Source organism: Sus scrofa, chromosome 13 (genome assembly GCF_000003025.6).
Source record: "Sus scrofa isolate TJ Tabasco breed Duroc chromosome 13, Sscrofa11.1, whole genome shotgun sequence".
In the NCBI taxonomy this organism is placed as follows: Eukaryota; Metazoa; Chordata; class Mammalia; order Artiodactyla; family Suidae; genus Sus; species Sus scrofa.
The window spans coordinates 179,274,130-179,296,214 of NC_010455.5; the positions used below are offsets into that span (position 1 = coordinate 179,274,130).

At 37.5% G+C, this 22,085-nt stretch overlaps 1 protein-coding gene across 3 annotated transcripts in view; it reads left to right on the forward strand.

Annotated features, from left to right (window-relative positions):
- The window catches only part of LOC100152428 (multidrug resistance-associated protein 1), an 86,451-nt gene that overhangs the window by 48,770 nt on the left and 15,596 nt on the right, over positions 1-22,085 (forward strand). For all 3 annotated transcript variants that reach the window (XM_005670294.3, XM_013982532.2, XM_021070813.1), the window contains 6 exons: positions 1,778-1,853; positions 8,698-8,758; positions 9,541-9,760; positions 15,645-15,799; positions 17,169-17,324; positions 21,543-21,742. In XM_005670294.3, coding sequence (XP_005670351.3) covers positions 1,778-1,853; positions 8,698-8,758; positions 9,541-9,760; positions 15,645-15,799; positions 17,169-17,324; positions 21,543-21,742 — 868 coding nt within the window. The remainder of the gene's footprint in view (positions 1-1,777; positions 1,854-8,697; positions 8,759-9,540; positions 9,761-15,644; positions 15,800-17,168; positions 17,325-21,542; positions 21,743-22,085) is intronic.

Sequence of the window (22,085 nt, forward strand, 5' to 3'; positions counted from 1 at the left end):
TAAAAGAAGCAATCGGAGATGAGAGTCTTCAAAAATATATATGAAGACTAAAGATAAATTTACATATTTATAAGTTTAGTCTAGGTTAATTTTTACCCACACTAATACTGACAGCAGCTAGGGTGTCTTATTAATTATGTCAATATATTCATAAGTGCTACATTTACTTAATTTTATTAAGTAATTAATTATGTCAATATATTCATAAGTGTTACATTTACTTAATTTTCCCCAAAACCTCCTGAGGCTACATGGTCCTAATTTTACAAAGAGAATAGATAACTTGCACAAGTTAAGACAGATTGTAAGTTACAGAATTAGAATCCATCACTGCCTCTGTTTCATGCCAGGGTCCAATCAGACTTTTTTGGCTGTGTCCACCACATGTGGAAATTCTTGGGCCACGTTTCAAACCCATGTCACAGCAATGACCCAAGCCACAGCACTAACAATTCCAAATCCTTAATTGCTAGGCCACCAGGGAACTCCAAACTCTTAAACATTATATCAAACTGGTAGTAGCAAATACATTGACTTAGTATTAGTATGAAAGACAGGAAGGAGTGTGGGGCTCAGCTCACTCTTGCTCTCTTCATTTCTCTTTCTTTCTCTATTTCTCTCTCCCTCTCCCTCTCTGTCTCATGGAGAACACTGGGTTTCAGGCAAGTCATTTATCTTGAGTTTTATTTTTCCTTTTCCCTGTAAAATATAGGTAAGCTTACCTATTCTCTCTATCTTATCAGCTCATTTTGACACTCAGATCATATAATTTATGTGAACACATTCTATACATTGTAAATATATAAATTTAAGCATTATTATTATCAGCTATAAAGATGAGCATATGCCTTAGGCAGGAGAAGCTGAAACATGTCCAAATTGAATTTTAGTTCTGTGAGACATGGAATCCCTTGTTTTATAGAGATAGTTGATGCAAATTAAATACTTCCATTAAGGGCCAGATGTTAACTTCTAGAAATAAGAAAGCATAGAATTCATATTAAAGACCTTAGAAACCTCCAAGTTCAATTCCTTCCTTTTAAAGATGAATCCGAAATTCAAGGAGGTTAAGTATTATAGTGTGAAAAAAGACAAAAAGCTGCCTAGTTCTGAGATGTTTCCCATCAAATTTATTAATAGTAACTTGAACCTCAGTCTTACAGTTCTAAATAGGTGACCTTGGTTTGTGTGAGCTACTTTACTTCTCTGTGCTTTTTAGCTGTAAAATAAACGTAATACATAATTATAGTATCTTTCTCAGAGGGGTAATTTTGAAAAATAAGATTTAAAATATGTGAAGCATTTATCTGCCACATAGGAAGCTATTATTAGTATTAGTGACATTAGTGAGAACATGACAGAGATTTGGGGAATTTACCATCGTATTTTCCTAATACTCTTCACAATAATAACATTTGTCTATAAGATAATGAAATTGCATTTTTCTTTTAAAAACTAGAGCCATTTTCCTCTTGGACAAATACTTAACCCTTCTGTGGAAGATCCAAAACAATTAGCACCCTTCTCTAATGTTCTAAAAAGAATTTCTCTGTAGGCTTTTTCATTATGGAATCTTAGTTTTATTTAAGGCATTACAAGACATTTTAGGTGAAGGAGAAATAATTAGGAAATGAAAGGGCTCCCAGTATACCTGTGGATCCAGAACAAACATAAAAAATCTCTAACTTGTATATTTTCATCAAATTTCTCTCTGTTTTGTGCACTGTTTGCTTATTGCTTATATGGTAGTAAAAGTATTCACTATTTTCCTCCCCAGATCATGCCTTAAGGCGAGTCAGTATAATCAACTCCAAAACTGTACTGAAAGACAAAGTCCTGGAGCAAAACGATAGGTGAGTATTAGGATGTTACCAGGCTTTATGGGGATTCGGGACTAATTACATTTTTTAGCATTTAAAATGCATCCAATAAAAAGAATCTGTACTTTAGAATGGATAAAAATGCACTTGGTGGTTTCTACATCCTAAACTGTAAGTTACATGGTTGTGTCTAAGTTTTTGGGTGAGGTATATGTGATTTAATTTAGGAAACATAGTAACTCTCAGTAATTTCTAGTCAAATTCTAGTAGAAGAAATCTACTCTGACTTGTGTGTGTGTGCACACTAAAAATATCCCCACAAAGAATCTATTTGGAAAAATAAGGCAGAAGCAGGGTGGGGCGGGGGGAGGATACAAGAGGACGTGAGAGAGAAATAAAAATAACACAACTTTGACCCTGATTGCATTTTGTTATATCATACTTCTTGTGCATTTTTGTAAGTGACTAAGATTAACAGTGATTGAAGCGAATTAACCTAATCAGTCATTTGATCCTAACACTCCCCTCAACAGTTTCAAAGAGGAGCCTGAAAGAAAAAATGAAGCAATAGCAATAAGTGGTTTTAAAAGAAAGGGGTTAGAATTACAGGGACCTGCCACTAGAAAAAGTTGCTAAAATGGAGAATTGGACTGGGTTATGGAAGCAAGTACGTCAGGATCCAATAGCTCAGAATTTTGTAGTTTTGACCTTGAATAAAAGAATAGACCTTGAATTTATTTTTTTGAAAGGATTGTGTGAATGATGTGGATGTTTCAGGATGGAACTTTGTGTGCATACAAGACTTAGATGACAGAATAGGTAAATTAAATTATTCCTCTTTGATCATAAAGAACTTGGACTGCTTCTCTTCTTTATTGTCTTGGTGTTGTCATCCAGTCTCATGAGTTTAATTACCTTTGATACTCAAGTGCCTCCAAGCTTATATCCCCAGCCCAACTTCTCCTCCAAATCCTGGAGCTAGAGCCTCCTCTTAGATGTCTAAATGACATTTCCAGCATATGTGTTCAAAATAGCCCTTGATTTTCCCATGCCACATACAATACTTGCCACTGTTCAATCTCCTCAGCCCTTGACAACACTGTTCTTCCAGTTGCTTAGATAAAATTATCTTGCAGTCACCCTTGGCCTCTCTCTTACTCCACATGCTATCCATCATCAAATCCCATTGGCTCTGTCTTCAAAATATATCCACTAATCCAGAATTCAAACACTAATTCTCACAACTACCCTTCGTCCAAATCACTATCACTTCTCACCTGAATTGTTGTTAATTCGTCTGCCTGCCACCATCCTTACCCTGAACAATTCTATTTGCAACATAGTATCCATAGTGGTTTGTTTTGCAAATATAAGTCATATCATGTCACTCTTCTGCCCCAAATCCCCAAAGGATTCACATCTCAGAGTAAAATCCCAAGTCCTTACAATGACCTATGAAGCCTTGGAGGAACTAGAACTTTTTACCTTTCTGATCTCAGAACCTCCTAAAACTCATCTTACTATATACCACTCTAGTAACACTGACTCTGCTATTCCTGAAAAGCCAGGCATGCTTCTTCCCTGGGATCTTTGTACTTCCCAATCCCACTGCTTAGTGCATATTTCTCCCAGATGTCCATATGGCTTGCTTGCCCATCTTTGGTAGGTATTTGCTTAAATATCACCTCATTGATGAAAACTTGTCTAGCCTTCATATTTTATATCACAATATTTCCTACCCCTTCTAGGCTTTTCTCTTATAATTTTTATTAATTATCAACATACTGGAAATTTTTCTTTTTCTTCTTCTTCTCCTTCTCCTTTTTGGCTGGGCCCAGGGAGTGTGGAAGTTCCCAGCCTAGGGATCAAACCCTCATCACAGCAGTGACCTGAGCCACTGCAGTGACAATGCAGGATCCTGAACCCACTGTGCCACAAGAGAACTCCCAAACTTTATTTTAAAGACTATAATAGAAATGTTATTGTGGTTCATGAATCCCCCCATACCAGTATTTTCATATTTTTACTCATGGTAATCAAATCATTTTTAATCTTCTATTTGAGAGAATAGAGATCTGTTTTCATTTCTCCAGAATATATTCATGTTTGCTTATACCCATGTTTTTCCTGGTTTATTACTATGCTATTCCTACCCTTTCTTTCTTTCTTTCTTTCTTTCTTTCTTTCTTTCTTTCTTTCTTTCTTTCTTTCTTTCTTTCTTTCTTTCTTTCTTTCTTTTCTCTCTCTCTCTCTCTCTCTCTTTCTTTCCTTTCTTTCCTTTCTTTTTAATCTACTTTACTATTTGGTAAGAGAAAATTACACAGAGAAAATTTTCCTGACTTTCAATCTAATTTTTAAATTTTTAAATTGCTCAATTATAATTATTTCCAATTTGTGCAAAATCCAGTTAGACTAGACAGAGATTGGAAGATACGAGCAGGCAGAAACTTCAAAACAGTCTCCAGAGTGGCATGTACAGAGCTAGAACAATGACTCTTCCTCATGGAAGGGTTCATAGGGAAACTGACTACCCATCAAGAGGGAGATGGAGAGGAAGGAAGTTGGACCTAATGTTTGAGAATTCCTCCCTTGGAAATTTAAGAATTAGAATTACTCTGTGACATCAGTTTTGTTTTCTAATGGGGACTAAAATAATTTGATTGGTTTCAACATTTTATTTTTCTTTTGGGGAGGGCTTAAATTTCTATGGTATATATTAATTAATTAATTTCCTTAAATATTTATTACTATCTTCTCTGAATAAACTGCAAATACTATTTTAGTATCTAGACTGCCCCCTTCTGGCTTTCATGTCAGACCCTATTGATCACTTTAATCCTCCCATGCATAGTCTATACTTTGCAACTGTGTGCTCAGTTCAGGGATAATGGTTTTGCTATGTTAATTTTATATATTTTATTCAAAAATATGCAGGCAGGTATTGTGCCAACTTTTCTGAGGGTTTCTGAAGGACAGAGCAAGACTCATTTTTAAAACTTCTCTACCAGCATAAAACAATTTGCTCTTTTAAAATTCAAATAAAACCTGTTATTCACAACAATGTGCCCAGGACCAAATGCAGTATGTTTGTGGAAAAAGAATAAATAACATTGTGTTTTGGGAAAACAATACCCTCCTGTATAATTCCAGTAAATTATTTGTCTTTGTTAGTGATGTCTAATTAGGATGCTTTAATTCCCTTTTAACAGTTGGGTTTCATAGCATTTTATTTCTAGCTGCATTAAGAATTAATTTTTTGGCTGGACACCAATGTTAAATTTGCTTATCCAAACAGAAGCCATGCCAAGGGCTTGAAGCATGATGACAGTAATTAACCCAAATCATATACCAGGAGCTATTCCAATGAAGGTGTCTGTTAAATAGTGTATCATTTCCCTGATGGTGAAGCTGCTCCTACAAAGGGCATGTATTGCAATCTCCCACAGAATGTTTCTTGACACTAATGCCAGAGACAGGAAGGGGAAAATTACTGGACTGAACAAATAGCCAATTCTTATTCTGAGAAATAAAATGGGAAACATTGAGAAATGGAAGCATGCACCTCAGTTCAGAATTTCTAGAGGTCAGTTTGATGTTGGATATATCAAATAACTTAGAATTTAGCATCCCTTATATTCTTAAGTCCCTACAAGGGACCATGAGAGATGTGCAAAGAGAATAATCATTACAGCAATAATTAAAGTAGGAAACATCTGCAAATGATATAACTTTTGATTTTTTAAAATAAATATTAATATAGAAAATGTTAAAATATTATGTTGCCATATGACAGAATATAGTGCTGTAATAGAATAATATTGGAGGTTCATTATTTATTGAGTAACAAAGACCATCAATGAAAAAGTTTTTTTAAATTAAAGACTGGTTGTAGAGCAACATTTAAATTATGATGATTATAGAGAAAAGACTATAGCAATACTCACAAGCATGTTAGCACCAAAAAGGTCTGGAATATAGGATTATGGAAGTTTTTCTTCTGCTTCTCTTCCTCCTCTGTTTTCCCTTTTCTCCTTCCTCCTTTGTCCTAACATTTCTTCATGCTGTTCCATATTTTCCCAATATTTCTCCAATAATGTAGTTCCAGAGGGGTTAACAACTACTTGATGACTGGTTGGAAAGGTGCCATGATTCAGTTGGAGGAAGTGTGTAGCCAGAGAAAGCTTTAAAGGAAGAGGAAATAACTTGTTCAGTGTAGGAATGTTTACAAGCAGAGATAAAGTAGACAGCAAGATAAACAGAGATGAAGTAGATAGCAAGTTGGGATTTCATTGTCTGGATCTGGAGCTCAGGGAACAGGTATGAACTTGAAAAACCCATTTGAGAGTCTTCCCAAAGAAAAAAATTGTTAAAACTGGAAGTGGATGAGATTCCTCAGAAGGGTGTGGAACAGACAAAGGAAATAATGGCTAGAACTGAGTCTGAGGAAACAAATTTTAAAGGGAAGACAGAGACACCAATGGAGGCCCTAAGAGGCAGGAGAAAACACAACTGTGTGATGGTAGGGAAATAAAAGAAAACATCCCTAAACAAGGGAACAGTCAAGGATGTTAAATGTTATCGAGAGTTTAAGTGAAATAATTTTCAAATATCCTTTGAACACAGCAGTAAGTATTATACTTATTTTATCAAGGCCCCATTGATGGAAATAGTTTCAGCAAGTTGCCAGAAAGTTTAAGGAGAAAAAAAGTGATTTGGCAGAAAATTATTCAGCTAAGAGGGAAGACAAGAATAAGATGGTAACTGTAGATAGAGTTGGGAGTGGAATAATTTCTTGTGATGATAGTACTTATTATAAGACGAGAAAAATGTGTCATTTTCTATGGGCTGATGGGAAAGAGTTGCTAGAAAGAAGGGTAAAGATTAGAATAGAGAGAGAATAATTCATGGTTTCCCAGGTTTGCCTTAAGATAAGAATCCTTCTTGCATCCTTTGTTTAAAAGACAGATTCTAGAGGGGAAATCTTACAAGCTACATTTTTAACCAGCTCTGTCAAGTGACTCATTGGCAGGAAAGAGTGGAAACACTATAGTTAATAAATGTATTTTGAGAAAGTGGGGCAGAATAGGCTTCTGATCATCAGGTTGTCCTTAGGTCTGAGGAGAGAACTACCTTTGCTATTTCCAGGAGAGAATTAGGAAAGGCTGAGGAGTTCCCGTCGTGGCGCAGTGGTTAACGAATCCGACTAGGAACCACGAGGTTGCGGGTTCAGTCCCTGCCCTTGCTCAGTGGGTTAAGGATCCGGCGTTGCCGTGAGCTGTGGTGTAGGTTGCAGACGCGGCTCGGATCCCGAGTTGCTGTGGCTCTGGCGTAGGCCGGTGGCTACAGCTCCGATCCAACCCCTAGCCTGGGAATCTCCAGCGGGAGCAGCCCAAGAAATGGCAAAAAGACAAAAAAAAAGAAAGAAAGAAAGAAAGAAAAGGCTGAGTGGAAATGCAGATAAGTGTAGAGTGTTAGAGTGTGATGACTGACTTCCCTGTGTGCCTCAGCTTCCTCCCTCAAGTAGAATGTGGGGGCCCCTTCTGAGAGAGATGCAAGAATTTCTAGGTACCATTAAAAACACACGTGGGGAGTTCCCGTCGTGGCGCAGTGGTTAACGAATCCGACTAGGAACCATGAGGTTGCGGGTTCGGTCCCTGCCCTTGCTCAGTGGGTCAAGGTTCCAGCGTTGCCGTGAGCTGTGGTGTAGGTCGCAGACGCGGCTGGGATCCTGTGTTGCTGTGGCTCTGGCGTAGTCTGGCAGCTATAGCTCCGATTAGACCCCTAGCCTGGAAACCTCCATATGCCGTGGGAGCGGCCCAAGAAATGGCAAAAAGACAAAAAAAAAAAAAAAAAAAAAAAAACAAAAAAAAAAAACCACACGTGGAAGGAAGATATTAATTTATGTTGGACCTATCTTGAAGAGCTTTATGATCATCTGAGTGTGACAAAGTGTGGCAAAAATTGACTTATCAGCTCTAACTTTGAAGCTTCATGGACAGAAAGCAGGGCCTGAGAGTTCAGAATATCACCACAGTTGGGATGAAATGGTAATCATGGAGTATAGACGGGATCGTGAAAGGAATCAAGAGAAGGGCTATGTTTGCCTGGGGCTGAGTTTCCTGGATGTGGGACAGTCAATGCTAAAACCAGGAATATCGCAGGTAAAACCAGGATCATTGATCATCCTAGAGGGCAAGGATGATAGAAAGCTGCCTTTGGGAACTGGTGGTCTAGGTGGAATAAAAACCGAATATAGTGAAAGTAATTAAATGTACAATTTAGAAATAGAAGGGGTTATGTTATGGCCAGAGATCAAAATAGTTAAAGTTCATTTTCAAAGGTAGATTAGTTCCACATAATAAGATTCATGGCTTAGGGTCATGAGTGTTGATGGCTAAGGCAGAAGGCAGATGGAGGACTCTGGCAGTACGAAGGTCAGGAAGCTGAGAAGAGATTTAATTCAATATTGTTGTACTTGTCAGCCGTTACATCACCCAGAATGGTGGCAGAACAAAGAGGGACGGATTAGCCTGATTCTAGTCTTCTGATAGGACAGGGGGCAAGAAGATGAGGAGCCATAGATTATGGTACAGCCAGATGGCATAAGTTTAAACAATCTAGGGATTTGGCTCAAGCTTGAAGGATAATTACCTGGAAGAAGCAGTGAAAAATCAGGCAATGTGCCCTGGCCCTAAAATAAGTAGGTATGAAGAATGAACACTCTCTCTCTCTGAATATTAAAGGGATAATATTATTATCAATGCAGTTAATGAGGTAGAAGAATATGCAACAGTGTTGTTGAGAATGTATAACTTTTAAAAAAAAAATGTTTGGTTGATTTAAAACCTGAAAAACGTACATCATCTTGCTTTATCAGGCCCTTACTGGATCAAGGAGAACACTTCTCAGTGAGAAAAGAAAAGGTCCCTGTTGGTGGGGTAAGCACCAGAATAACTAGTGTTATTTGTTATTAACCACTCAAATATAAAAAAGTACATGGCATTATTAATAAATATATATTTTTCACTGAATTTGAGGAGAGTTTCTATATAATAGTTTGAAGAAATTAAATTAAATGGAACTGTTTTAGATATTATAGTGGTGTTTAATTAGGATATGTTATTTATATAATATATATATTTATGTATATTCTTATTTATTAATGCCAGTAGCTAACATTATTCAAGCATTTAGTTATTTATTATTTATTTTTTTTTAGGGCCACAGGTATGGTATGTGAAAGTTCCCAAGCTAGGGGTTGAATTGGAGCTGCAGCTGCTGTCCTACACCATAGCCATAGCAACGTGGCATACGAGGTATGTCTGCAAACTATACCATAGCCGCAGCAACTCTAGGTCCAAGCTGTGTCTGCAAACTACAGCAGCACATGGCAACAATGGACCCTTTAACCACAGAACAGGGCCGGGGATCAAACCTGCATCCTCATGCATACTAGTCGGATTCATTTCCGCTGAGCTGAGCCACAACAGGAACTCCGAACATTTATTATTTAGTGCTCAGGGCTGTGCAGGCACTTTGCTTATGCTTATAATATGGATGCTATTATTATCCCAATTTACAAGTGAGTAATCTGAAGGTTAGAGGAGTTAGTAACTTGACCATGATCACAAAGCTTAAGATTTGTCAGAGTAGGATTCAAATCTAGCTTGTGTGACTTTTAAATATGGTAACATTTTTTAAAAATCAATTTTGCCTTTAGGTGAAGTTCTCAATCATTCTGAAGTACCTCCAAGCTTTTGGCTGGCTCTGGGTGTGGCTGAACATGGCCCTTTACCTAGGGCAGAATTTAATGGGCATTGGACAGAATCTATGGCTTAGTTCCTGGGCAAAAGAAGCAAAGCACATGAGTGACTTCACAGAACGGAAGCAAATAAGAAGCAATAAACTTAGCATCTATGGGCTATTGGGATTAATGCAAGGTTAGAGAAAATGTCTAGTTGCTTTTCTCTTCTCTTTCTAACCTAATTGATTCTGATGTAAGCATAGGTCATCATTTTATTTTTAAAAAATAATAACATAATTTTCAAGTACTTTAGCATAATTCAAATATAAATATTTAATTTGCCATTTCTAGAGAGTAAACAAAAACTTGTATGTGTCAGCTACATGGCCCCCGCTAAATACTTTGTCCCATTTAATCTGGACAATAATTATTTAGAAAAGTGTTATTATCCCCATTTTATAGCTGAGGAAACTAAGGCTCATATGTAAGGTCATTCAGGACTCAAAAGTCTTGATTATTTGGCTATTCACCTTATGCACGAGGCTTGTGATGATGTGAAGTTCATTGAGTCTGTAAAAAGCTGCATTGTAAGTGAAGTTTAAAACTGTAAGGAGAGATATATTTGTATAAAAGTAGTAAAACACCGTGAGGATTTAGAGCAAGGGAAAGCCATATTTGGTTGAGAGATTAAAGTGATTCCCAAGGAATAGTTGGCATTTGGAGGCGACACTAAAATAAAGGATTGCATTTTGTCAGATGGAGATCACAAAGGAGAGAAGGTGATCATTGGAGGGAAAGATGTGAAGACAGGGATGGGGAAGGTGAAGAGACTATAGGCATAAGTGAGGTCACCAGTTTGAATAGTTTTCAGGATATTGATAGCGCAGTGGGGGAACTAGAGATGGGAATGTAGTTTGAAGATGTGTTGGAGCTATTGTTGGAAAGGCAAGTGGAAAACTTTAAGATATGAGGAAAAATTGGAGTTATTTGTCAAAATAAGCATAAATTTACAATGATAAAAAAATAAAAGATGGGATGGATTTTTATTGGAGGGCCTAAAGTCAGATACCAGGAAAAGTTAGGATTGGTAGAGAAGGAAGAATCAAGTAGCTTCAGGAGTCTAGATGGGAGATAATCTAGTATAGAAAGATCTCTTTTAAAATATATATATATTTTTTAATTTTTTTGGCCACACCTGCAGCATATGGAAGTTCCCGGGCCAGGGAGTGTATCTGAGCCACAGCTATGACCTGGGCACAGCTGTGGACATGCCAGATCATTTAACCCACTGTGTTGGACCAGTGATCAAACTCCTACCCCTATACAGTGACCCAAGTTGTCTGCAGTCAGATTCTTAACCCACTACGCCGCAGAGGGAACTCCCTAGGAAGATTTCTTATGTGATCCATCTCCAAGTCACCCAAGGCATACAGCCCAGTGCTAACCAAAGGGTATACCGGGAACAGAAGAGGATTGAATAAATAAATATGAATGGAGGAAGGGCCAGAGAGCTTCAGTGGGCCTGGAGAAAAGAGATGGATGGGAAAGATAATTGCAATGAAAATATATGAGAATTGCTGATTCTGAAGGTAAGAAGGGAGCATCCGTCATGATTTTGAAGTTTAGGCAATTGGGAGAACAATGAGGACAAAAAGAAATCAGGAGTGGGGGAAGTCTTAAGTGGTAGAGCAGGAAAATGATAAATTCAATTTGAGACACATTTAATCAGAAGTGTGGATGCATTTTTTTAATCTGCTGATATTTTCCCCTGGTAGGCAGAATAGATACATATTGTCCTTCAAAAGAAGTGAGGTGACCTGAAAGTATAAGAAGAAGGATACTCAAAAGTATAGAATTCAAAAGTAGAGAACAATTAAAAGGATGCTTTTTTTAAACAGAGGCACTTTTTGTATTTATAAGGAGAAAAGAAGACAATGAAGGAGAGTGTAAATTCAAATAAGAAATAAAAGAGTCATCTGTGTGGAAGTTATGCTATATAAAGATATGCATAAGGGGAACCAGAAAGAGATATGTGCTTTTTAAAAAATATGTGACTTAGGGCCTTGCTTCTCTTTTCTCCTCTCCCATCTTATTTTTATTGTGTGACCATAGTACTACTTATAAATGTCTCCATCAGAGAGTAAGCAAATATTGGAGACAAATTTGTGTAATTTGTCATTTTGTTAGCAATATTCATTGGAGGAAGTGATATTATGTTAATAACTAAAATGAGATACAAGGACTTAGAATGTGTTTGGTTTTGAATCAGTAAGTCAAATTTATTGGCTTGTGGTTTGCAACTCAATGAGGAAAAAATAGATTATAGAGATCTAGAATGCTGAGCAGCAAAACAAACATGCATATATACATTTCTATATTTATGTCTCTCACTGGTTTATGCCAGGGTTAAACTCTTGAGAGTCCAGTTTTAAGGGGAGATTCAGTATCCTTTGAAAAATATTTTAAGTAAGCAAATATCATTTTTCCTGTTCTAGAAAAGGTATACATATTTTTTGCTCAAAATTTTACTTGTATAAGTCTTAGTTTTAGTTAACTATCAGGCTATAGAAGTATTTTGTAATGATGGTAACAAATTATGTACAGATTAGTCAAAAAATTTTTTTTCTGTTTGGCTTTTTTGTTTAGCATGGTCTGCTGTCTTTAGAATATATATCTTCTCTATTTTAAATTTTTTACATTCAAAAAAATTAAAATTTTCTTGAATTATTATTGAATACAATTATAAATTATTCATGAATAAAGGTGAGCCTAAGAAATAAAAATCTATATATTTGTTTTTATAGTAGTGTAGAGCTGCATCTTATGGAAGCTTGTCCAACCAAGAGTAGCTGTATTCACTGACGTCATCAAACCTCTCATTATTTTTTTGAGTTTTCAAGCATAAATAGCGCTTTTACATGTTAATGCCAGAGGCCTATAGAAAGCTAACATTCAAACAAAACTAGAGTACTGAAGCAGAAAATGCTACATCTATATTTTATAACAATGATAAAGATCTTACCTTATCTTCTAAAAAGATATAGCCCTGAATTTTTTTCCCTAATTCCTAGCTATTTGCTTTAGAATCTCCAGGACACTCTGAACATCACTAATCTATTGGGAACTTCCTTTTCCCACCCAATTGTAAAATATAGGCACCATATTTTTAAAGTGCAACTTTTAAAGAGTACACTGCTACTTCCAGTTGAAGATGAGTGAGTGGATCATTTACTTTACTTACCTCACAAAATTCCACTGAAATGACAGTGAATAAATATGAAAGTAAAGGGTTCAGGGGATTTCACAGTGATAAATTTCTCCATAAGCGATTATACTAAGAATCCAGGGTAGAAGAACCTGTAGCCAGGAACAGATACGAGATGAAGCTGTAGATAAATAGGAAGAGGTTTAGTGAAGCCATGGAGAAACACTGGTACAGAGAGTAGAAATGAGTTGCATGGAAATAATCAAAGTAACTCACTAAAACATTGTACTTCTGGAGCTCCCATCATGGTTCAGAAGTTAATGAACCCGACTAGTAGCCATGAAGACTTGAGTTTGATCTGTGGCCTCACTCAGTGGGGTTAAGGACCCAGCTTTGCTGTGAGCCGTGGTATAGGTCACAGATGCAGCTCAGATCCTGAGTCGCTGTGGCTGTGGTGTAGGCCAGGAGCTGCAGCTCCAATTCAATCCCTAGCCTGGGAACCTCCATATGCCATAGATGTGGCCCCCAAAAGATAAAAAATACCTAAATAAAAAAATAAAACATTGTTCTTCTGGCCTGTCTTCCTCTCCTATAAGAACTACCATCACCGCTATTGATATATAGAGAAATGCTGGGGAAAATTAATGTATACAGTAGCAGAAGGAAGCCACATCAGATACCTCTATTAATTAGCCATGTCTTTATCTTGCATGTTTAAACTGATAATGGTGGATGGTCATGCATTGTAATTAAGCAAACAGTGTAAATTTGAGCCAAAAAATAGGTCAGTGGAGCCCAGATGTAAAACAGTCATATTTGGAATAGAAAAGAAGCTTATCCTCAGAGATTCCAAAACAAAAGCAAAGAAACTGCAAAGTGTATTGAAGTAAGTTCAATCTAAAAACAAAAAAGTTCTAGAAAATTTTAAAGAATTTAAAAGGATTGTACAACTGTGAAAAGATAAATTGGAAGAAATTGTCCATGATGCATGACATCAAAAACATAGATGGCAAATGATAAAAGAATAATCCAAGAAGTTCAGTACATGTATAATAATACTTTAAGGAGATACAGCTGAAAATTAATATAAAATATTTAACATTTTCTCTAATCGAAGAATACAAAATCTGGTTCCCCAGTTTGGAGAAGAAAGAGGGTTACAAGAGAGTAGTTTATGTTGCAAGAGGAGGGGGCAAAAGAGGATAAAAGAAATAATAGAATTTCTGATGAGTTTGAATATATTGAGAAGAGATTTACTGAGTACTGAGTTGTTTGGAAATAAATTAGAGCCTGTTTCATGGAAAACTAAGCTTATGGAAAGCAGTAGTACAAGCATAATAAATTTAGTGAACTTTGTGTTTAGTAGCAATGTAAACGCAGAATATTTGAGGGGAAAAAAGGTAACCACCTGATTTTGGAAAGGGTAGAGGGGAATATGGGGGAGTGAAGTAGGAAAATAATAGAAAATATTTAAGAATGAGAAATCATTAAATAGCAGTATGTGATGTTATTTAAGATATAAGGAACTAGCTGAAATATTTATGGTAGTCATGGTCAACTGGTTTTGTTTTGTTTTTTTAAGTATTATAGGTACAAACGGACAAGACTTTTGTTGGCAACACAATTTACTAGCAATTTTGTATACTAGGGTGCAATGGAGCAATTGTGTATCCTCTAAGACCCAAGAATGAACTAGTTTAAATAACATGGAAATTTCTGTAAGCTCTAAATGGTTAAAGTCCAGGCACAGGTCTTTAAACACACTTGGTCCCAGGGATTATATAGTGTCTATTACTCTTCATCAGTTCTACTTGTTCTCCTCATTGGCTTAATTCTCAGGCATCACATGGAGACAGAAATGTTCTCTTTCAAAGAACTTCCTTCCATAGAAATCCCTGAAATTACTCTCCTTGAAACAATTTGAATCATATATCCATCCTTGAACTATTCATTGTAACCAAACATTTCTTTTTCCAACCCTAAAAGTTCCCTAATTTGGGGACTCTTTGTCGTTTCATTTCTTCTTACACACCTGGATAGTTCTTTTCTGAGCTTGTCTCTTTCTTGTCATATTTTGTCAACCACAGCTAACAATAGTCAATAAATGCTATTAATTGTTTTTTTAATTTCTTCCACTAAAGCCACATGTTTATTGTTTGTATTTTCTGACTTTTTAGTTGTTCCAAGAACATCCCTCCCACCAACCAAGTCTCAGGAGCTTAACAAGCCAAAAGAAGTTTATTCCTCACTCACTTGTCCAGTGTAGGTCAGGAGAGGGACTCTTGTGATTCTAGGGACCCAAGCTAAAGAAGCATTCCAACCACCATTTAAAATGTTGGCAGGCACTGTGAAAAGGGAGTAGGAGCTTTGCAACACCAACCATTAAATGCTCTAACCTGGAAGTATCACGTGACATTCCTCCCTCAACTTATTGCTCAGAATTATTCATTTGATTCCATTAATCACAAGGAGGCCAGAAAGGGCAACTCTGCCATAGATTTAGAAGCTAGGAGAACTGAAATTATTTGGCTGGCAGTGCCATTGACTACCCACATTATCCCTCAGGACATCATGAAATTAATAGGCTGTTAACATTGTGTCAGCCTGGTTGATCTCTTATATCTTTAGTGCATCTCTCTAGAATCTATGCTCATGAATAAGGAAAGCTTTGTTCTGAAAGCCCATCAGAGCATCTGGATTTATTTTTAATTCACCATATACATTTATAGTTAGCTTGTTCCACTATTATACATTTTTAATTTTGATATTTGAATTTTCCATGAAAAAATAAATGCTATTATAAGCAATCTTTTGAGAGCTAAAATTCAGACTTTCTTTAAGATATTAACATGTCTTGATAACAATTTGTGTTTAGGTCTTTTTGTTTGCTCAGGAGTTTATACAGTCATGAGAGGATCTTTGGCTGCCTCTCGAACTTTGCATGCTCAGCTGTTGGATAATGTGCTGCATCTCCCACTCCAGTTTTTTGAAATCAATCCCATAGGCCAAATCATCAATCGGTTCACCAAGGTAAGTCATTAAATAGTATACATAAAAATGAAGATCCACATAGGATCATGGGATAGTATATTTCAAAGACAGGCAGGGAGTTCCCGTTGTGGCTCAGTGGTAACAAACTGATTAATATCCATGAGGACATGGGTTCAATCCCTGGCTTCGCTCAGTAGGTTAAGGATTGGCATTGCAGTGAGCTGTGGTGTAGGTCGCAGATGTGGCTGGGATCCCCTGTTGCTGTGGTGTAGGTCTGTGGCTACAGCTCCTATTACACCTCTAGTCTGGGAACTTCCATATGCATGGGTGTGGCACTAAAAAGATAAAAGTAAATAAGTAAATAAATAAATAAAGACGGGCAGGAAGTTACATATGAATGTGATGCCCTTACACCATTTAGTACATGAGATAATTGGGGAAGTCCCAAAGCAAGGCTAATAATTAACTAAATGCAGAGTTCCTACCATGGCTCAGTGGAAAGGAATATGATTAGCATCCATTAGGACACAAGTTTGATTCCTGGCCTCACTCAGTGGTTAAGGATGAGGTGTTGCTGTGAGCTGTGGTATAGGTTGAAGACTTGGCTTGGATCTGGCATTGCTGTGGCTGTGGTGTACAGGCTAGGGGATGAATCGGAGCGGCTACAGCTCCGATTCACCCCCTGGCCTGGGAACCTCCATATGCCATGGGTGTGGCCCTAAAAGGCCAAAAAGACCAAAAAAAAAAAATTAATTAAATAAATGCCATCTCCATTCTTTATATCAGTTTTATCCTGAACTGTGTAGTCCATCCCTTCAAAATTGGGTGTCTTCCTATTCCCTGGGATCTCTTAGGTCCACCTCCATTTTTCAGTTTCTAATTTTATAAATGAAAATTATTTCATTTTCCTGCATCTTATGATATTGGCAGGATCCAGGTATCCAAGAAGGTCACTGGACATGTTCTCAGTAGATAAAAATGGCTCAAGAGTATTTTACAATCAGTTTTTAGGTAGTGAATAATGGTAGACCAATGTCCTTAAACATCTAACTACTGGGGTTTAGAATCTTCAAATAAAAATAATAAAAATAAAAGCAAATACAGTATGATTTCAGTCATATAAATTAAGTGCCATGTAGTTGTCATTCGGAAATATAAACTGCTCCATCATGAGCGTCTCATTACTAGAATACCCTCTTCACTGTGACAGCTGACCACAGGGGAAAATATGTGGGGGTGGGTCAGGGAAGGCAAAGATCATACAGCTAGACATTTAACAATCAGATTGTCACATCTGGGTACATGTTTTTTTTTTTTTTAATTTTTACATTGAATTATATGCATCTTCTTCCCCTTATTTTAAACCATGAAAAGTGAAAAATAAGTGACCTGATATCAAACTTTTCAGGACATGTTTATAATTGATATGCGTTTCCACTACTACTTACGGACCTGGGTGAATTGCACCTTGGATGTTATTGGAACAGTTTTGGTCATTGTGGGAGCTTTTCCACTCTTCATTCTGGGGGTTATTCCCTTGGTTTTCCTCTATTTCACTATACAAGTAAGTACATGAATTTTTATGTGTATTAAAAAATGTATAAGTTCACAGTCAAATGTAGTTTTAAAGGCACTTAAACTGTCTTGTTAGTCTGACTTCTGTTAGTCCAGTTTCTCCAAAGAGCAGATGCCAAGAAAGGGTTAGAGGTACTACAGAATTGCTGGGGGGAAATGCCGGTGCAAGATAAAGGAGAAGGGAGAGAAGTCTGGGTGAGCCCTCAGACAGCAGTATAGATCTTCTCCCTTTGGGGCAAAGAAGGAGGACGGGGATTGTGTAGGAAGTCTTGGACTGCAGAAAAATTCCGTGAGAGGTTTGGTTGAATGAATGGGAAGTCCACAGCCAGCACAGCCCACTGGATGCTCCTGTGTGTCCCTGAATGGGCCTGTTTTAGCACCCCTGCCTTGTCCAGCCATTTCTTGGCAGCAACCTGTGGGAAAATGACCTCCTTCCTAATATAGGATTGGATTTCAAGGGGCGGCAGCAGGACTTTCTGTCAGCAATATTCCCCATGACGAGAGAACTGAGTTGCGCATTTTTATGGCCACCACCAAACCTTGATGCTGTTTATATTTTTGCAGAAAGTTACCTTTCCTGCATATCCAAGAAAGAAACATGATTGCCTTTTTGTCCTATGATCCATCAGCAAGCTATTGCTGGAAAAACTAAACAGATTTCTCATGATATATATATAGATAGATAGATAGATACACATATATATGTATCTTTATATTCCAATTAAATATATATATCTTTATATTCCAATTAAAATGTCTTCAACCAATTTGAATTCCAAAATTATGTCACTGTGAGGCTATGGTACAAAAATGAAATGAAATGAAATTTCTTAACGTGTATTTAAATTAAATATAAAAGTATTTTTGAGAAGTTCCTGTTGTGGCTCAGCAATAATGAACCCAACTAGTATCCTTGAGGACTCAGGTTCGATCCCTGGCCTTACTCAGTGGTTTAAGGATCCGGCGTTGCTGTGAGCTGTGCTGTAGTCCACAGACCCGGCTCGGATCCTGCGTTGCTGTGGCTGTGGTGTAGGCTGGCAGCTACAGCTCCTATTAGACCCCTAGCCTGGGACTCTCCATATGCCCTGGATGCAGTCCCAAAAAGACCCCCCCAAAAAAGAAAAGTATTTTGAGGCTCTTTACACACAAGGATGCAGTTCTTGAAGTTTAATGTTTTCTCAAAACCTAACTTTTTACATTCTTATTGGAGTTTAATCTGCCCAAACCAGGATGTTAATCATTTGCTCATCTCTACACGTTTACTATTATTATTCCTCCTACTTCCGATGTTGTCCCTATTTTTCTCTGCCTGTCTAGACCCTCACCATCCACCTAGGCCATATTCTACTTTCTGTGTGAACCATTCTCTGCCAAAACAGTGCAAAGAGATATGACTCATCTAGTTATTATCGATTTATTATACTGCTAGTATTAAAGGCTGGTTGTTTTTTTTTTTTTTTGTATGGTTCTTTTGGGGTTTTTTGTTTATTTTAGTAAGCCAAAAATTGTCTCCTCAGTGAGACTCTAAATCCTATGTCATGTAGTTAAAAAAAAATTAAGAAGTTGAGGGACTGTGTTGAGGAGCAATTTTATCTGCTTACAATGTATCACTGTAACAAGGGCACAAGGAGTAGAAAAGAGTCTAGAAACCATCTCATGTTAGAGGAAACGTTGGAGGGTGAGCCCTGTATGTAGATTGAGGAACCTCAAATTCTAGTCACTTTCCTGGCTCCCGCATTTGGCACATCACTTCCCATGCCTGGCTTTGTTTCTTTCCCCTGTAAAATAAGAGGTTTGCTTTAGAGCAGTGCTACTCGCAGTGTGGTCCCTGGACCCATGGGCCATACCTCAGGCCTTTCGAATCAAAATCTCTGATTTCACCTCTGTATTTTAAAAGATCACATTTTATAACCAAAATATATGTAATTTTTATGTGTTAGTCATACTCTAATAGAGCTTGGGGGAAATAAAAAATCTCTCAGGGTGGGGCCCAAGAGTCTGTCTTTTAACAATCTTCCAAGTGAACAGGAATAGACACACAGCCATAGAGAACAGACTTGTGGTTGCCATGAGGGTAGGGGAAGGGAGTGGGAGGACTGGGAGTCTGGGGTTAATAAATGCCAACTATTACATTTAGAATGGCTAAGCAATGAGTTCCTACTGTACAGCACAGGGAACTATAGGCAATGTCTTGGGATAGAACATGAAAAAAGATAATATGAGAAAAAGAATGTATATATATATAAAAGAATGTATATATATATAAAATTTTGCTGTGCAGCAGAAATTGGCACAACACTGTAAATCAATTATACTTTAAAAATGTGCAAAAAGAGGAGTTCCCGTTGTGGCGCAGTGGTTAACGAATCCGACTAGGAACCATGGGGTCGTGGGTTCGATCCCTGGCCTTGCTCAGTGGGTTAAAGATCCGGCATTGCTGTGAGCTGTGCTGTAGTTCACAGACCTGGCTCAGATCCTGTGTTGCTGTGGCTGTGGTGTAGGCTGGCAGCTACAGCCCTGACTAGACCCCTAACCTGGGAACCTCCATATGCCACGGGAGCGACCCAAGAAATGGCAAAAAGACAAAAAAAAAAAAAAAAATGTGCAAAAAGAAAAAAAAATTAAAAATCATCTGAGTGGGGAGTTCCCACTGTGGCTTAGTGGAAATGAATCTGACTATCATTCAAGAGGACTCAGGTTCAATCCCTGGCCTTGCTCAGTGGGTTAAGGATCCGGTGTTGCCCTGAGCTATGGTGTAGGTCACAGATGCAACTTGGATCCTGGGTTGCTATGGCTGTGGCATAGGTCAGCAGCTACAGCTCCAATTCAACCCCCTAGTCTGGGAACCTCCATATGCCTCAAGTGTGGCTCTAAAAAGACAAAAAAAAAAAAAAAAAAAAAAAAAAAAATCTTCCAAGTGATTTTTACTAAAGTATGAGAAGTGTTAATCTAGATCAAATGTTCTTAAACTCAATTCTCTGGGCAGTGTCATGGAAGGACTCCAGGGCTTCTACAGTTCACTGAATCTCTATGAAACTTTATGTATGGCAGTCCCGTAAGTCCCCTTGCAGTCTCAGAATGCTGTAATCATTGTTTTCTCCAGAGCACTTAGCATAGAGCAGAGTTTGTAATTTGCAGCCAAACAGGTCACATGTAGCTTCAGATAGGTTTTTGCTTAGCTGGCCCAGTGTTTTCACCAAAATGAAGACATTTTAAAATCAGGAATTTTACGTAAAATTGCAAATTCAGCTTTTCTCCTGAAAAATCTTGCAAGATGTGTCAACTCTTGATTTTCGTGTCCAGTTTGTAGCAATTATCTGGGGCTGATGAATGATGGTCCAGTTAAGTCAGGGCACACTCTACCCAGCTCTCCCCTCACCCCAACTGTCCTCAACGCAAGTCAGAAGGGAAATGGCCAATTATAATTGTGGCCACGTTGATGGTTTCTGTAAAGAAAAAATATATTTTTTTTGCTACTTATGTTTAGGTACAAAAATATTATTTTTTGTATACTTGGTTTTCTTCCTTCGTTTAATGATTAACTGCCTGGCTACACTTTTAACGTGTAACATAGAGCTTTTTCCATGCTACGTTCTCAGTAATAGTTGTTTGAGAACATTATCCAAGTGAAATTTTGCCCAATTATGTTTTAGTTGTGCTGTCCAGAATTGGGGCTTTTTACTGCTACAAAGGTGCATTCGTTTCTAGGAGCTCCTGTAACACTCGGTGATTTAAAACAACTGAAATTTTATTTGCTTACAGTTCTGGACGCAGAAAGCCCAAAATCCAGGAGTAGGAAGGACTGGTTCCTTCTGGAGGCTCTGAGGGTTTCTGTTGCATGGTTCTCTCCTAGATTCTGGGGCTGTCAGCAACCCCTGGCATTTTCCTTGTCTTGTATGTATATCACTACAATGTCCTCTTCACATGCTTTCTCCCCTTGTCTGTGGCTTCTCCTTTTCTAAGGACACTCAGACTGGATTTTGGGCCCACCCTAAATCCGGGATGATCTCATCTCAAGATCCTTAATGCTATCTGCAAAGATTCTATTTCCACATAAGGTCATACACTCAGCTCCTGGAAGTTAGAACTTGAACTTAACTTTTGGGAGCCAGTCTTCAACCTACCACCCAAGTGTCTTGCCATTTTCAAACTACTGAAGCAATCTTGGCTATATCTTTCCAACCATCTTTTTCTGTCTTCCCATTAGAGATACTACATGGCTAGCTCTCGGCAGATTCGGAGGCTGGCAGGGGCATCTCGCTCTCCTGTCATTTCCCACTTCAGCGAAACTCTGTCGGGAGTGTCCACAATCAGGGCATTTGGACATGAGCAAAGGTTCATTCGGCAAAACAAAGAGCTGGTGAATGAGAATTTGATCTGTTTCTACAACAGTGTGATCGCAAACAGGTAATATACCATATACCTAGTTCAGGACTAGTCTCTTCTTGGATATCTTGTTCACTGGCTTCTAAACAGGAAGAGTGTTTTGTAATGTCATTTCATCAAAAAAAATTAAGATTTTAAATATTTCTAGTATTTAATGTGCATTTAAGTTAAATTATACCTATTAATATCTATATGAAAAGTTCATGCTACTTTATGTGAAAATAAAGTCCTGCAAGTTTATGCAGGACGCTATTAGAATTACCGAAGATTTGATGCTGTGTTGTACTTTATATTTGTAGCATATATTTTACTTGCATACAGTAATTTATAATATTTTAAATTTGAAGCTATATATTTTAGATAA